This window comes from Thermobia domestica, chromosome 10 (assembly GCF_964235325.1).
Source record: "Thermobia domestica chromosome 10, izTheDome1.hap1.1, whole genome shotgun sequence".
Classification (NCBI taxonomy): domain Eukaryota; kingdom Metazoa; phylum Arthropoda; class Insecta; order Zygentoma; family Lepismatidae; genus Thermobia; species Thermobia domestica.
This window is the reverse complement of record NC_137463.1, coordinates 230,785,752-230,803,451: the sequence shown is the minus strand read 5'-3', so window position 1 is coordinate 230,803,451 and position 17,700 is coordinate 230,785,752. Positions and strand designations below refer to the sequence as shown.

General features: G+C 31.5%; 1 protein-coding gene across 1 annotated transcript in view; it reads right to left on the bottom strand.

Moving 5' to 3' along the window:
• The window catches only part of LOC145663056 (androglobin-like), a 201,498-nt gene that overhangs the window by 171,428 nt on the left and 12,370 nt on the right, over positions 1-17,700 (bottom strand). The window contains exon 3 of the mRNA XM_081729218.1: positions 5,894-6,070. Within this exon, the coding sequence (XP_081585344.1) occupies positions 5,894-6,070 (177 nt within the window). The remainder of the gene's footprint in view (positions 1-5,893; positions 6,071-17,700) is intronic.

Here is a 17,700-nt window from a genome sequence, read left to right as displayed (position 1 = left end):
CGTATGATTAATATAGTTAATCACAAATTCTAGTTCTATCTAGTAATTACTGTATTGCAAATACGTAGCGATATATTGAGTGTTTTCGATCAGTTTTCGCCAATATAATAACCAGGGCCTGGATCTTGTTGACCTTAACTTTTCTACAAAGTGACCTATAAAATTTCTGTAAAATGACCCTAAAATTCACAAAAATTGACCTTAAAACTTGCGTATTTTAAAACGTTTACTTCGTTAAACATAGACTTTTTTTTGAATATCTATTGGATTTTAACTAGGAATGCAATGGATATACTCGATTGCAATGAAATGAGCTGAGCGAGCTTAAGCAACGTAATCAGTTTATTGTGACTTTTTAAAACAATCAGTATTTTTCATAACAATCGCACAATTCTTCGTCTTGACCTTTTGATCCGGCTAAAAAAAGTTTTAAAAATTGTTAATTTGTTTTTAAATTGTGATTAAAATTGTTTTTTCGGTGATTATTCCTCGATGGTACATCGGATTTTTTATTTCGACCTATGTTCTCACTCAGCACGACATACTCTATCAGCGTGCTAAGTTTGGTTTAGATCGGCCAAACGGTCTAGGAGGAAGCGTTTTTCGGTCATTATTCCTCGATGATACATCGGATTTTTGATTTCGACCTATGTTGTCACTCAGCACGACATACTCTATCAGCGTGCTAAGTTTGGTTGAGATCGGCCAAACGGTCTAGGAGGAGTTCGCGGACAACCAAACGGCTAACCCAAGTATAAGAGCTTCGCTCGCTCAGCTCAACTATCATTTCTCAGTCATTTTCAAAAGTGTTGTTTCAGTTAGTTGCAGCCCATTGATCAAATGTGTTCAATTATCAGTCCATTGTACGGTATTGTACGTACTGAAAGTATCAATTCACTCCCGAGTTGAAACTAGGAAGTACACTTAAAGAATAAAAGTTCGCAAGTGTAGACTGTATACACGAGAATAATAGATAAGAGGTTTAAAATTTTTGAACGCCTTCTAATTTATTTTTAGCTATTCACCTGATCATATCCTTTGTGGTTAACAACCCGAAAACATCTATTTGACCACCTACCAACTCCCACCCCTCGTCAACCAGCTACAGTTTAGTGTTCATTAGCTTCAGTAGGCAGTTTTTCCACCCCAAAAGTCAGGAAGCGGGAAAAGAGATCATTTGACTTCGTGTTTTTCAAATCCGTAAAAGTGTCCATTTTAAGATTTCTTTGTGTAGAAGAAAAAGAATAAAAAGACCATAAGTGACCTAAAAGTTGCCTAAAAATATTTAAAAAATGACCTGAAACTTCAAAACGTCAAAAGGTGACCAAATGTTGACCCTAAAAAGATATATTTTTAGAACCTAGAGTTGATGAACAACGTTTATATTTCAACTTGTCTTGTCCTATGCGTAATAGTAAAAAGTTGACTTTTCAACAAGATCCGGGCCCTGATAATAACTTATTAATAAATAAACTATATTCCATTATTATTATTATTATTATTATTATTATTATTATTATTATTATTATTATTATTATTATTATTATTATTATTATTATTATTATTATTATTATTATCGCTTTCGGACTTTGACCCCGTGGTTGCTCCATTCCTAAAGGTTTCCTTATATAATCTGGCCAAATTTCTAACGTAAGTAGCCATTCCTTCCCCCAAATGTGCCAAACGTTTTCTTTTTCTTTTTTTTTTCTATGACAGATTCCATACTGCCTACATGACCTGCCCACCTGAGCCTCCTAGATTTGATGACCTTAACAATGTTTGGCAAAGGTATCAATTATGTAGTTACTCGTTATAAAGCTTCTGCTATTGTCCATTTCCGTTCCTCTTGAGTCCAAATATTAATGGCAGCTGCATCTGATAATTGTTCAAAATGCAAACAACCTATTTATGGCAGACAAAAAACTGTGAAATGTACTTTATGCTCAAATAAGATCGATTTAACATGCTTGGAACAACATAGCAATGATGTGAACATCTTACAAGTAAATGAATATAAGTGTAATTTTTGTTTAAAATCAAATATTAGAGAATACCAAACACTGATAGCCTCTAGTGGCTTAAACTCTGGTAATGTATTTGCAAACTGAGGAAGTGAAGAAAAGAAAGATACTCAAAGGAATATTAATTGTAAACAAGTATCCATTGACTCTGAATATTTGTCTAATTTGACTGATGAAGGTTTCAATAGAATAAGCTGTGTGCTTTTACAAGAACTTCACAATTTAGAACTGAAATCGCTGCTCTAAAGAGTGAAAATATATTCCTTAGACAATTCTTAGCTAAAGAACACAATCAAAGAAGTGCAAGTTTGAACTCTGTACCTGAAATTGATGTAATTGCACCTGATATAAATAATCATTATCAATATCCGAGTTTAAGTGTGAATAGTAAGTCTATCAATGAAATTGTTTCGGACCAAGATTCTAAAGTTTGGTCTCACGTTGTTTCTAGAAACAAGAAACAAATTTCAAATCGCAAAATGAAACGATCTCATAGTTCGAGTTCTAAAAAAAGAACAAAGAAAAGTTTTTGTTGGATGCAGTACAAGCAACTCGGAATTGGTATCTAGAATTTGAAAGAAAGCTTTGTTTGCAACCAGGTTTAGTTTATCTGTCATAATAGATGTAGTTGAAGAAATTATTAGAAAGCAAAATGTTACGAATGTAGTATGTACTGAATTAAAAACTAAATATGATTCTCATTCCTCATTTCATGTTAGGTGAATGAATGAGAGTTTTCTATTTAAACGATCTATTGATGTAGCCAAGTGGAACTCTTATTGGCCCTTTTTATGGCAAATTACGTCACCATGATGAATCTACGCATAACAGTGATCTTCGTTCTTCAAGTGACTAGTCTCAATGTTTGGTATCAGAATGTGCGTGGTATTCGAACTAAAATACTGATTTTTTTTTTCTGTATCTGTAATTATGATACTATTGCAATTATTGAAACCTGATTATCGGACACACACAATGATTACAATTATTTTTCTCATACTATATATGTCTTAGAGCTGATATAAAATATAGCGACTATACATGTACTAGAGGTGGTGGCTCTTCGTCAGCGATTAGAAAACATTTTCCTGTTTATCGCAGAACTGATTTAGAAATAATAAATGAATGTGTTTGGACTAAATTAAGATGTAAATCAACTAATAATCTTTTGATTTCACGTGTGTATTTTCACCCTGGTTCTCTTTTCCAAGAGTTTGAAAATTATCTTAATTATTATATCTCGAGTAAAATAAATATTTTAAATTACGATGTTTTAATTATTGGTGATTTCAATCTTTCCAAAGTAAACTGGATTAACAACGATATACTTTCTGGTATACATTATTATTCTAAAATTAAATTCCAAATTCTTTCGACTTTTTTTTTTTTTTTTTTTTTTTGTTTTTTTGCATAATATGAAATTATGTGTTCATTTTTCAACCTCAGATTTAGATCTAGTTATATCTAATGTTAGTATTATCCAGCAAACATTATGGAAATACGGTTAAACCTCAGTTATATCATAATCTCTTGAAATTAAAGTTTTTCTTCAAAACGCTTTGAAATTATGTGAAGTTACGACCGATTTTAATTTGAAAAGATTACTTAGTTCTTTATTGTCAGGTTGCTGAAGCAGACTGGCCTAATATTTTGCTAGGAGGTGATGTAAATTTAGTAGCTTAAAAAATCCAGGAGGTCATAGTGCTGTCTATAAAAATAATATTCCTATGGTAAGGTCAAAAAATTTAAATATGATCTTCAAAAGACCTTCTTATGTTAAGGGCAAAGAATTCAGCCCATAAGAAATATAAAAATATTTTTTAAATGCAATTGTACTACATTCTCTAATTGTTAAAAAGCCTATGAGGCTAAACTAAATGAATATAAGTGAATTTATTATCAAAAAATTGAAAATTATTTAGATAATACTCCTGATAAATTCTGGAATTATATAAATGGACTTAATATAATATCTGGCGTTATAAAAGATAATGTTTTAATAACTGATCGTAAATTCTTTGGCTGCTCCTGTTGCTGAATATTTTGCTTCAGTTTTTCAAAAGTTCCCTGATAATGATGTAGAAGTACTAAGATCTTCTAATTATCTTTCAGCTGGGAAACCACCTGTAATTATTATCGAACATGTGTTAGATGCTACTAAATTTTTAAAGGTTAAATCTGCTTGTGTCATTGATGGCATTCTTGCTTTTATAATCAAAGGAATAGCTTAGATCATTGCTCCTGTTTTAAATTCTTTATTTAATTGGAGCCTTAATGTTAATACTTATCCTGATATTTGGAAAATTATTGCTGTACGTCAATTCCAAAAACAAGTGGAGATAGGATCACTGATTTCAGACCGATTGCTGTAATGAATGTTATAGCTAAAATTTTTGAAAAAATAATATATAAATATATACCTAGGTATATCTAATTTGGTACACTCGAAGATTGATATTAATCAACATAATTTTCTGAATGGTAGATTTATAGTAACTAATTTATCAAGTCTAATGCATAATATGCTCCCTATGGTTCATAATGGTGATTAACTTGATGTGATTTATTTGGATTTTGCAAAGACATTTAATAAACTAGGTTATCATATATTATTAAGTAAATTGATGAAATTCGATCTACCATATTGTGTAACTAACTGGCTTGTTTCGTATTTATCTAATAGGAAATTTTTGTGGTAAGCTATAAAGGAAATACGTCTTCGAGTTATAATATTGCTTCTGGAGTACCTCAGAGCTCAAATTTGGGGCCTTTACTCTTTTTGTTGTTTATTAATGATATATCTGAGAATATTACAATTATTTGTTGTAAGCGGTTGATATTCAAATTTTCATCCTATTTTAACAACGAACGATCATGCAATTTTATAAAACAATATTAATAATATTGTATATTGGTCTGAAATAAATTTCCTACCCTTGGATTTGTCTAAAACTCAAGGGATATCTTATTCTAGGAAAACAAACTTCTCTATATATGAATATAATACTCGTAATCATCAAATTCACTTTGTAAATTATGTAAACGATTTAGGAATTACTTTGGATACAAAACTATTGTTTCGTAAACATCTTCAGGTCATAAACATCTAAATGTAACAGTAATTCATCACGCATTAAATGGTTATGTAGAAATTTTAACTCAATTAGTACATGCAAGATTCTTTATTTATGTAAGGTACGGTCTCACCTAGAATATACAACTGTTATTTGGAATTGTGAACCAAAATATTTTGCAAACTCTATTGAATCTGTTCAGAATAGTTTTCGTGCGTGGATAAAATGGAAATTCAAGCAATATGATAGTAAGAGCTTAAGTGTTATACGTGAGGACTTGAGTTTATTAACCCTCAGTGACGGACGAATTCTTTTTGATTTAAAATTCTTACATAATCTATTACATGGAGATTTTTACTTAGATGATTTTATTTCGTTAAGAGTTCATTACCGTAGAACCTGGAAATTTTACTTCTTTTCTTTGCACCAGGCTACTTTCTAAATCTTCTATTTATAGATCTCTTGCGACAGCTAATAAATTCCACTCCACTTTAGATCTATTCCAATCTAAATTTTCAATCATTCGTCATCAATTTTTTAAGCTTTCTAAAAGTTGTTAGTTTCCTTCGGATGGCAGAGCAAGTACTCTTCTGTATATCTTTTGATTCTCGTATTAATTATCATTAAGAGATAGTAGTATATGAATAAATAAATTTACAACTGTCGTAATTTTAATAATGAAATATATTCCAGTAAACATATTTTAAAATATATCCTTAAAACACATGTTTTGAATTGAATTCTACCATGAACTAGTAACTTATAAAACCAAACAAAATTCACAATTGAAAAGCTTACTTCACTATTTAAAAGATGTTTGTTTGATACAACCAAATCAAAAGGTTCAGGGCCCTCTGTATATACTTCCCTTTCTGAAATGTATTCATTAACTCGCACCCATTTATTCACTTCTAACGCAGGTGGAAGTGTTACTTGTCCGGTACGGTCTTCATAATACTCGGCAACTTGCGGAACCTATTAAAGTTAAAAAAAAAGTGTGTCATACTTAGAAACAGGTAACAGGTATATATGTCTGTGACTGACATGACATAACAAAAGTAGCTGCATTTCCCAGGAAATATATATTATTATAAGGCATTATTTAGTTTAACGTTCTACGTTTATGCGCCGAAGCTAAGGGAGGCAGTAATGACGATAATGAACGAACTGATGAAATGATGTAAATGTAAGGAAACGGGAGAATATATATATAGAGAGAGAGGGAGAGACAGAGAGAGAGAGAGAGAGAGAGAGAGAGAGATGTAAACTTGGACTGTGTATTGATTCAAAATAGATAAACAAAATCAAAAATAAAATGGAAATTTACTCATTTTAGAGTTTGTATAAATACAAAAAAACTTGAAACCAACAAAATATCTCCAAAATCTTGAACATAATGCAAGGACAATGTCCATGAAGTAAAGATTCTTGAGTTGCTTAACACTTGTCTATATATAGTAGCTGTCAATATACATAGCTGTTTTCTAAAAAATTAAACAGTAATGCTTTCATATTTTAAAAATGAACAATTTTGTCGCAAGACTTTCCCTTTATAATGTTATTCAACAAATTATTTATATTCTTTGACTTAAAAAATATAAATGAGACCACATAAAATATTAATAATTAGGCGTGTTGAATTTTTATACTTTTAAGAAGAAACAAACTTCTTTTTTCTTTAAGAAAAAAATACAATAAGAAAGGAGGAAGTATGGTGATCATGAAAAAATTTACTTCTCCTCACTTTTTCCTCATAGTCCCTTGGAAAAAATTTACACTCGCTTATTCCCTTAGTTATTATTATTATTATTATTATTATTATTATTATTATTATTATTATTATTATTATTATTATTATTATTATTATTATTATTATTATTATTATTTGAGGGAATATATAACGAAACATGCAAATCTTTAATCTTCTTTACAGTTTCTTGTTTCGCTTATTCATTTATCTCTTTTTTTTTTTTTTGTTGTTGTTTTCAATTACAAGAAGAGAAATTAAAGGAGATAAGGTGGAAGGAAAAAGAGTGAGGGAGCTATCTTTCTTTCCTTCTCATATACTGCTTCTTTGAAAAAAGGAAAGATTTTTTTTAGAAGAAAAATCTATATTATTATTATTTGGATTAATCTTATTTCCATAACGACGCCCTGTCTTCTTTACAATTTATTTTTTCTATTTCTTCTTATCTTTCATTTGTTTTAAATTACAAAAAAGGAATTAAAGGAGATAATAAGATGAAAGGAAAAAGAGGAAGGAAGCTATCTTTATTTCCTTTCCGTAGACTGCTTTAATCAAAGAAGGAAAAAAAGAATTTTTTGAGGAGAATAATCTTTTCTTTTCGTTCTTTATCCTTCTGAAAATGTACAAACAGAAAATTCTCTTTCTTTTAATAGTTTTTGTTCTCTTGTTCATTTCCATATTTTTTCCTTCGAAAAAAGGAAACGTTGTTAATAATGAAAACATGCAAAATATAAGGCATGATTATTAACCTAGTATATGTAATTTACATTATTATTGTTTCTTTTAGTTTTTTATTTATACATAAATGAGGTGTCCACTTCGATGCATTGTAATACAGTGCTAAACGTATGAAAATAGGACGAAAGTAAACACTATACACTACAATATATAGCGAAAGTGAGGGTAAATCTGCCACTACAGCTTTGAAGCGGAAATTGGTTTCCACGCTTTTTATGTCTTATAGGAGAAGAAATGCAAATGAACAAGAGAAAAAACATTATTAAAGGAAAGATAATTTTCTGTTAGTATATCTTAAGAAAGATAAAAAACGAGAAGAAAAGATTTTTTCCTCGAAAAAAAAATGTTTTCTTTTTCCTTGTTTCAAAGAAGCAGTAGACAGAAAGGAAGAAAGATAGTTTCCTCCCTCTTTCTCCTTCCATCTTATTATTTCCTTTAATTCCTTTTCTTGTAATTGAAAACAAGTGAAAGATGAAAATAGATAAATAAATAAGTGAAGAAAGAAATTGTAAAGAAGATAGGGTTTCGGTATGGAAACAAGATTCCCCCAACTAATAATAGTAAAGATTTTCCTCCTTCTTAAAAGTCTTTTTCCTTTTTTTTTTTTCAAAGAAGCAGTATACGGAAAGAAAGAAAGATCGCTTTCTCCGTCTTTTTCCTTCCACCTTATTATCTCCTTTAATTTTTCTTCTTGTAATTGAAAACAAATAAAAGATGAAAAGAGATAAATGAATAAGCGAAACAAGAAATTGTAAAGAAGATAGGGCTTCGTTATGGAAACATCTTCATCCAAATAATAATAAAAAGATGTTTCTCTTTCTCAAAAAAAAATCCTGCCTTGTTTTCAAAGAATTAGTAAACGGGAAGGCGAAGTAAAAGACATGGCGTCCTCCCTCTTTTTCCTTCCACCTTATTATCTCCTTTAATTTCTCTTCTTGTAATTGAAAACAATAAAAGATTAGAAGAGATAAATGAATAAACGAAACAAGAAATTGTAAAGAAGACTAAAGATTTGCATGTTTCGTTATGGAAACAAGATTCCCTCAAATAATAATAACAATAATAACCAAGGAAATAAGGAATGTAAATTTTTCCAAGGAGGAAACAGAACTAGGAGGAAGAATAATGAGGAGAAGTGAATCCGCTTATGATCACCATACTTCTATTGAAAATATTAAAAAAAGAAAGAAAAAGTATTCTGTTTCTTCTTTGTGTGTGTTTCTTTTTTCGAAAAGAATTGTTCCATTTTGTCTCTTGAATCTTTTCTTCTTTCATTTTGCTGTTCCTTGCATAGTACTTCCTTCTACTTCTAACCACTCCCTTTGTAGCCATTTTCATTCTTTTCCTTTTTTATTTTTGTAAATAAAACTATTATGTGGAAGGAGAAAGAGGGAGAGGAGAAAGAGAAGTATGTTTTTCTCCTTTCCTTCTTTATTCCCCAAAAAAGCTAAGAAGAAAAAAATTCTCTCTTTCAAGAATTAACCGTCACCATAAAACAATTATATATTTTGTAGCAGAGTGAAGTCAGTGGAAAGTGACAGAATTTATTTACAAAAACAACTTACAGGAAACAATAGTAAATTCCTAAGACAGTGATTAGATAAACAAATCGGAATGTGTAGAAGTAACATAAACGAAGTTTTTTTCTTCTTTTCAGAATACTTGGGGTTACTTTTCTTTTACAAGACAAGCAGCTAAAACATACATTAGTGATAATCTGGCTCACATACAAATAGCACGAGATTATCAGGACCAGATTAAGAACCTAAGAGTCTCTAAGCACTTAAAATATTTTGATGCCCTCATATATATGTAATTCAAAGCATAAACAACAATAAACCATTGAATAAAATTGTATTTATCAAAATTAAATAAAACTTAGAGTAAGATGGAAAATATCTTTGTATAGCTACTTCTGTTTTATTTATATTTCAAAATTCTTTTTTTTTTTTTTTTTTAATCTTTAGTCAGATCCTCCATCATTACTATTGTCTATAATTACCTCTATCGTTACTATTATTATTATTATTTTTCTTCCGCCAAGGACGTTGTGTTTTTGACGAAGTATGTGTAGAAGTGTGTGTGTGTGTGTTCCACTGACGTTGTACAGAAAACACACAACTTTAACAGGCAACAGATAATTTCCTCTGCTTTTATGTAGACTATGTGCGGGAATCTTATTCTCTTCAATTTCATGATTCTTGGCGGAGATCTGCACTCTCTGAATGCTCTTGTTGTTATCATATATATCTGTATGTAACAATTTAATGTAGGGGACCCTTTGGCGGATCCTGGTTCTCCTGCATCATTTCATTGCACCATTTAGCCCACGGATGGACCATGGTAAATTTCTGCGGTGCCTCCTTCCATCGATGCTCTAAGCACGTGCTTATCTTGCTTAATCCATCTCTGGAGATCATAGCCACAGAGGTGGACGAAATATTTTGTATAATTAAATTCTAAACATATGAAGATTGGAGTAGGGCGAGGTAAGTGTTTAATTTTACCTCACTTTTGTGCTTAGGATAAACAGGTCTCCCCTCTATTCCTCCCTCTCTCCCTTCCATCTTATCTTCTTCAAAAGAAGAAAAAAAAAAACAGAAAACTGTGAAAAGAGAATACGGTAGAAAACGGTAGAATATTGTCACTCTCTCCCAGTTTTCCCTATAAAACACGTACTACCAAGCTGTCAAATTGGTGGAGGCAAAGATTCAAAAACTGATACTACTTAATTGATTGACTGATTAGCGTCTATTGGGGACGTCAAAAGCTAGGTTATATGGTTATATGTCCCTGTCATAATATATGTCCCTTTATTCATAACATTTTACAATATTATTATAGCCTATTAAAATTATACTTTAAATTCGAAAAAACAATCCGAACAAGTTGGAATTTTGTGGAGATCTTTGTTTCGGGGATTGTAAAAGGGGGTAATTCTAGTTTTTTGCAATTACCGGAAAATAGTTGAGAAAAAATTGCAGTTTATAAAATTTTATACAAAAAAGCTTCTTAGACTTTTTCCCCCTAGAATTAGGGGGTTTCAAAGAAAAACTGAATCATGTCGGAATAGAAATAGCGCTGCTTATTTGTCCAGTATATAAATCCAAGCCATTTACTTGGCATACTTTTAAGTAACTTTAATGGAAGGACCATTTACAATATTTTAATGCGTATCTTAAAGGGGGCGGAGGATGACTCAACGGGGAAGAGATGATTTATCTTATATATAAAAATGAATGTTCGTTTGTTTGTTTGTATGGTATAGTTATAAGTAACTTGATCGAAAAAAAAAGTTCGGAAGAGACCGTTTGCTATTTTACGCGTATCCTAAGGGAGAAGGTAGTTTAAGATTTATATCAAAAATAGAGTATCTCACGAACACCTCATGTTAGGAAGATAAAACTTAACTTCTATACTCTTTTTTACAAACAGGTGGACATACACGTGACTTAAAATCTGGGAAAAAATTAGTGGTGGGCACAAAAACAGGTTTTTCTGTTTCGTTTTTGAAAATTTTCAAAAACCGGATTCGGTTTTCTTCAAAACGGGCTTCGTTTTTTTTACCGGATCCGGTTTCACTTCTCTTCAAAACCGATTCCGTTTTTTTTTCAAAATTGGTTCTATTTCTGATCAGAATAGTGTTTCGTTGTTCTCTGAAAACTGATTCCGTTTCCACAGAAATAGCTTTGTATTTTCCAAAAGTTTTCACCGAAACCAGTTTCGGCGAAAATCGAACCGGTTTTGAAAACCGAACCCGGTTTCGGTGAAAAACCGAACCGGTTTTTGAAAACCGAACTGGTTTTGGAGAAAACCGACATGTCGGTGTTCGGATTTCGGTTTTTCTAGAAACCGGTTTCTGGTTTTTATAAAAACTGGCTTTGCCCATCCCTAGAAAAAATACTGTGTGGGTAAGCACACCACTATCACCAGGGGAGTGGAAAGAGTGTGACGTAAAAATAATCTAGTACAACTGATATTTGGGTCGTATTCAAAGTTTGCGGGTCACTGAGGTGAATAGTGACGCTTCCGATGCCCAGTACTCTATTCCTGCGGCACAGGGGCGTCATTTCAGACTTCGCTTGAGGGGGGGGCAAGAACACCATTAAAAAAAGACTTTCATGTTTTGTACTAGTATATTCATGGACAATAGATTAAAAAATATGCATTCCTCAAGCTCTTCGGGGGGGGGGGGGGGCAATTGCCTCATCCTACCCCCCTAAATGACGCCCCTGCTGAGGTAGTACGTATTGAGAAAAAAAACAGTATTGCAACTTTTATTCAGAAATTACTGATTGTACGAAAAACCTTTTAATGTAGAGTTTTATGAATCGCAATATATCATAATTATTTTTCTCGAAAAAATCAAATGTTCTTTTAAACAATTGAAAAAAACAATTACACCCTCTCAGAAGCCCCAGAACAAAAGAAAACACTGCAAATTAAGGATATTTTTCAGCATATGCTGAGTACATCAAAATACAAGTCTCCATAAAATTCCTGCTTGGTTGGAATTTTTTCGATTTTTTGCCTTTTTTCCCTAATTTTCTTGGACTAGGAATTCTCGATTGAAGAACCATTAGAGAAACTAGTTTCCGTTGATTACAAGGTCACCTGCCATGGATCTAAAAAATATTTCGAATAAAATTTATTTAATTTTACTCGTTTAATCCGGAACTACAATTTAAACAAATGGAATTCCCATTTGAGTTTTCGAAGTTATCCCTATCCCACCAGCGTCGGACTGGCCTGGCGCCCTCCTCAATGAATAGTTTTGGCTCTTGGGTCGGTCGAAGATAGTGAAGTGCCACTTGATCGTTTTTCTGAACATTGAATCCACAGATAAAGTAACCTATGTCTGTGAGTACTCTATTTATGTGATTGTATCATATTCAACTATTAAATTTGGATTCCAGGCCCAAATTTGTATTAGGTTCTATAGTGATGTTCTGCACATTTTAAGTTAGTAGCACTGATATCCCAGATGCGTAGGCCAAAATCAGAAATATTACCTAAAACACTTCTTTTCAAACGTAAAGGTTATAAAATACCTTTCTGGCAATTTTGATGTTTCGGTAAAGTACCTGTGATTCCCAACCATATTCACATGTGGTGTTATGCTCATGTTTTCAACTGTGTGATTTGTGATACGACCCAATGCCGTCCAGCTTCCATATCCTTCTTTGGATTACTACAGGAAACACAGATATTTCTCAAAAAGACCTACAAGCGCCTTAATATGTATATACAACAGCACCTAGTGCACGTCTTGTTGCTATTGGAGCGGTTAGGTGGAATAGTAAAAGTCATGCTATTGTACGTATATTTGGTCGTTTTCATTAATGAGCAGAAGGCAGAACTGCTACAGAGAGGATATCGGAGCCAGTCTTCCTTGAACTTGTGATTATACTCTCTCTTATTGGTAACTTCAAATAATTCAATCAAAAAGTTCGCAATGATGCTCTTTTATTATTGAAGGAACAATCTTAGTAGCCATGAGTTTTACTAGATTTTCAATTTACTCGTCGGCTCTCAGATTACCTTCAAACCAAGACACTTGATTATGTTCAAACTTGGAGGTTCATTTCCGCTGCACAGGATGATTTAAATAAAGCAAGGAATAAATTTGATAAAGTTAGTCTGACAAAAAGACTTTTGTGAGAGTAGTGTCAGAAAAGATTACTGATAGAGTAGAAAAGTGTCCTCCACTTGAAGATCATAATCATAATCATAATCATAATTTATTGCATCCGTTCATCGTCATACAACGAAATTGGACATGTCATTTATATATATACCAGTATACATAAACATACATACTATTATTACATATAGATTCTTATGGTTTCACTAATTTACTTACTATACATTTAATTTTACGTATACGAATTATTTTCTACATATTCTTCAACCGAGTAAAAGCAATGTTCTATCAAGTACCTTTTAAGTTTGGATCTAAAGCTATTGACAGAGGCCTGATTTTTTATACATGATGGAAGTAGATTGTATAATAGAGTACCTTTGTGCGTAACTGATTTATTGTATATATTTGTCCTATGTGCAGCAAGTGAATGTCGTCTTTACTTCTTGTGTTATAGCTGTGAATGTCTTTGTTAACAATAAATTCACTACTATGTTTTTTCAAATACATTAATATTTCGAACAAATACATTGAGGGAAGAGTCATTATTCCAAGTTCCTTAAAAATATTTCTGCAAGAAGAGTTCCATTTTACTCCTGCAAGTATTCTTACTACTTTCTTCTGTAGCCTAAAGATAGCAATACTTTTAGGTGCATTTCCCCAGAACATCAAGCCATATTTTATTGTAGAATGAAAATTTGAGTAATATATATACTTAGCTGTTTTTACATTAATCTTATCTCTTACACATCTAATTGCATAGCATAGTTTGCTTAGCTTACTTCTTACATGTTTTATATGTGGTTCCCAGTTGAAATTATTAGATATTTTAACTCCGAGAAAGGTAGCAGTTTCTACATATTTAACTGTTTTATTATTTATTTTTATTATTGCATTGGCTTGATTACTTTTACCATTGTTAAAATTTAAGACACATGTTTTATTTACATTAATGATTAGGTTATTTTTATTCATCCAACTTGAAAGTTGGTTCATTGCTGCTTGGCAGTTTGAAGCTAATTCGCATTCATCTTTCGCACTAACTATTATGTTTCTATCATCTGCATATAAAGTCACACATGAACTATTAATACTTTCAGAAAGATCATTTATATAAAGAAGAAAGAGAAGTGGTCCTAGAATTGATCCTTGTGGTACTCCACGATTAATAATTTCTTCACTTGACACACATTTTTTAATTTTATTTTTAACTATTCCTGTGATTTCAGTTACTTGTTTCCGATCTTTAAGGTATGATTCAAACCATTTATTTGCTAAGCCTCTAATACCATAGCAGCTAAGTTTTTCTAGCAATATATGATGCTTTACTAAATCGAATGCTTTTGTTAGATCTAAAAATATTCCTATAGATAATTTTTTCTCATCCAGTAACTTTCTGCAGTTTTGTAGAAAATGAAAAATGGCTGTCTCAGTAGATTTACCTTTCAAGAAACCATGTTGTGTGTTGGATATAATAGAATATTTATTAATGAAATCCATAACCCGATTGAACATTATTTTTTCCAGAATTTTACCTATAATGGGTAGCAATGATATCGGTCTATAGTTTTCTATTTCATTGAGTTTACCTTTTTTGTGCAAAGGTTTAACTTTAGCAATCTTTAGTTTATCAGGAAAGGTTCCTGTGGCGATTGAAATATTTGAGAGATAACATAATGGTTTAACTAAATATTTGCAACAACTTTTTACTAAATTGTTAGATAATTCGTCCGACCCAGCCGAATTCGAATTTTTCATTTGTTTTATTATGATGATTATTTCACTCTCTGTTACTGGTTTCAAGAATATAGATATATCACATTTTTTAATTTTAAGTTCCGATAAGTTAGTTTTACTAGTTCGTTTGTTTTTAATAAGAGTTTGCCCTACATTTGTGAAATATTTATTAAAAGACGTTGCTATGTTCTTTGGATTTGTCATGTTCACGCCCTCATACATTATGTTATTTATATGGGTACTACGTATTTGCATGTTGAGCTCTTCTTTAATTATTTTCCACATTGCCTTTGTTTTATTGTGTGACTGAAGAATTTTCCTACTGTTATAATTTTGTTTCGCTATCTTCAACAATTTTTTATAATTAGTTTTGTGTTGTCTGTAAATTAATTCATTCATCCCGGTAGAGTAACGTTTCCTAGTTTTATTTAGTTGTATGTTTACCATGTTTGCTTTTAAGATTTCAGGTGTAATCCATTTTATTTTTTTCTTCTTTATTTTACTAAAATTATTTTTATTGGAAATGCTACTTCAAAACTATGTTTTACAGTATCATATATTTTTTCATATACGTCATTCACGTCGGTTAGTTCATAAATATCATCCCACGTCTCCAAGCTAAGCAAATAAACAAAATAACTAATATTATTTGAACTAAAACATCTCGTTATTATAGGTGTTTCATTGGGTTTCTCTATAGTTGCAGGCAAGATCTTTGGATTGAAACAGAGCTCCCGAAAAGAAGAGTACCTAAGCCAAAGAAAATGAGTCGTGAATTGACATCTCATGAAATTATAGGGAATACAGAAGAGGAAAGTTTCAGATTGTGTGTTTTCTATGTTGTCTTTGACAAAATCAAAGTACGACCGGCTTTCGAAACGCAAAAACCTTTATCTAGACTTGGCGTGTTTTGATCCAAGGCGGTTTTCTGATTTAAAAGACAAATTACTCTGAAACGCAATGAACAAAATCTGTGAGTTAATTCCCAGCATAGATAAAGGGAAATTTATCGAAGAACTGAAGTCAGAGGTTTGGTCCATTATATCCCAAGGAGGTGTTCAGAGTGAGTATGATAATGAAGAATTAACTAGTGAGTATGAAGAAGAAACAGAGTGAGACGATTATTGAACCAGCGACGCAGGAAATTAAATTAAAGAATCCTTACAAGTCTTGCCTCATGTGTGCGTTCGAAGTTATATATGAATATCGCATGTATTCCTTATGTTATACAGGGCTCTTTAAAGTGTACAAATTCCTCCTTACGACCCCTCTTACAAAAGTAAGTTGTGAACGAGCGTTTTCCAAACTCAAGATTATTAAATCTAGACTAAGGGTGAATCTCCGTCAAGACAACCTTAAATCGTTTCTGTTAAAGCAGTGTGAAAGGGATATACTAAGTAAAGTAAACAATGACTCCATAATTAACAAACTCTGTCATGATAGTGCAGAATTGAAAATTCTCCTGATGTAAGGTAAGAATATCCTTGTTTCATGTCATGTAAACAGATCAAAGCAATAAAAGTTGAATGCTGTATAATAAGGCATTTCGTAAATAGTAACTAAGCTGTCTGAAACCAAAGTGAACTACCGTAACTGCATTTTTGAGCTGTAAACAACTACGTATAAAACTTTAAAAAAGAGCAGCATGTCATAAAAGGTAGATTACCACATTTTTACATCACCTATTCATGTGATTTTATCTACCACTGTTTCCAAAAAATACTTATTTATCACAAACAATGAAAAACTACATAGTTCACTCGTGGTTGCTGATTGCTTGAAAATGCACTTAGTTCACTGATTTTAGACAGCTCAATTAAGGGCCCCAGAATATAAAGGATCTAAGTTGTACATGACTTTTCCAACAAGGTTTATTTATGATCAGAAAAAGGACTCTCTGCAGCACAATATGCAAACTAGAAGGTAAACCAATTTACTAGAGGATCTACCAATAAGTGGATTGCGTGTAGTACTTACAGTGAAGGGTTTGGAGTATGAGTCCGAATTGTGACTGGGTATGAAGAGCAAGAAATTATGATTTTGTGCTTCTATTGTGAAGGTCCGATAAACATATATAAAAAAAATCTACGTGCTAAATACGATGGTTCTGACATAGTAAATATTTTGTACAGTCAGCGACAAAAGTTCTTTCCATTTGCTAAAAGTTATTTCGGAAATAACGGTAGTAGGGCTGGAACGTACAGATAATTACATTCTTTTTAATTTACTGAAAACTGTACTCAAATAGTCCTTTCATTCTAACGTTATTCACGAAACTACTAATTTCATCAAATGGAAAGAACTTTTGTCCTTGACTGTACAAGAGGTAAGATTATGTAAATTTCTTCTTTCTATTTTCTGTAGTGCTGAAATAAATCTAGTTTTTTTACCAATAATTGGTTATTATTATTATTATTATTATTATCACTACAGATATTCTGCCATTATTAGCAGGTTACTTGCAGCGACTGAAAAGCTTCTATTCTCCACGGTTCTTCAGCTGAAGAATATTATTAATTTATTTTGTGTACCGGATACGCAAAAAAAAAAAAAAAAAAAAAAAAAAAAAAAAAAAAAAAAAAGTTAACTAGCAGATTGCATTTTTAGTTACTTGTATTCTCCTAACGGTGACACACTTGTTTCTAACGATAACACAGAGATACTTCCAACAGTTACACACATACTGCTTGTAAATAAATAAATAAATAAATAAATAAAAGATCAAAATAAGACTTAAAAAAT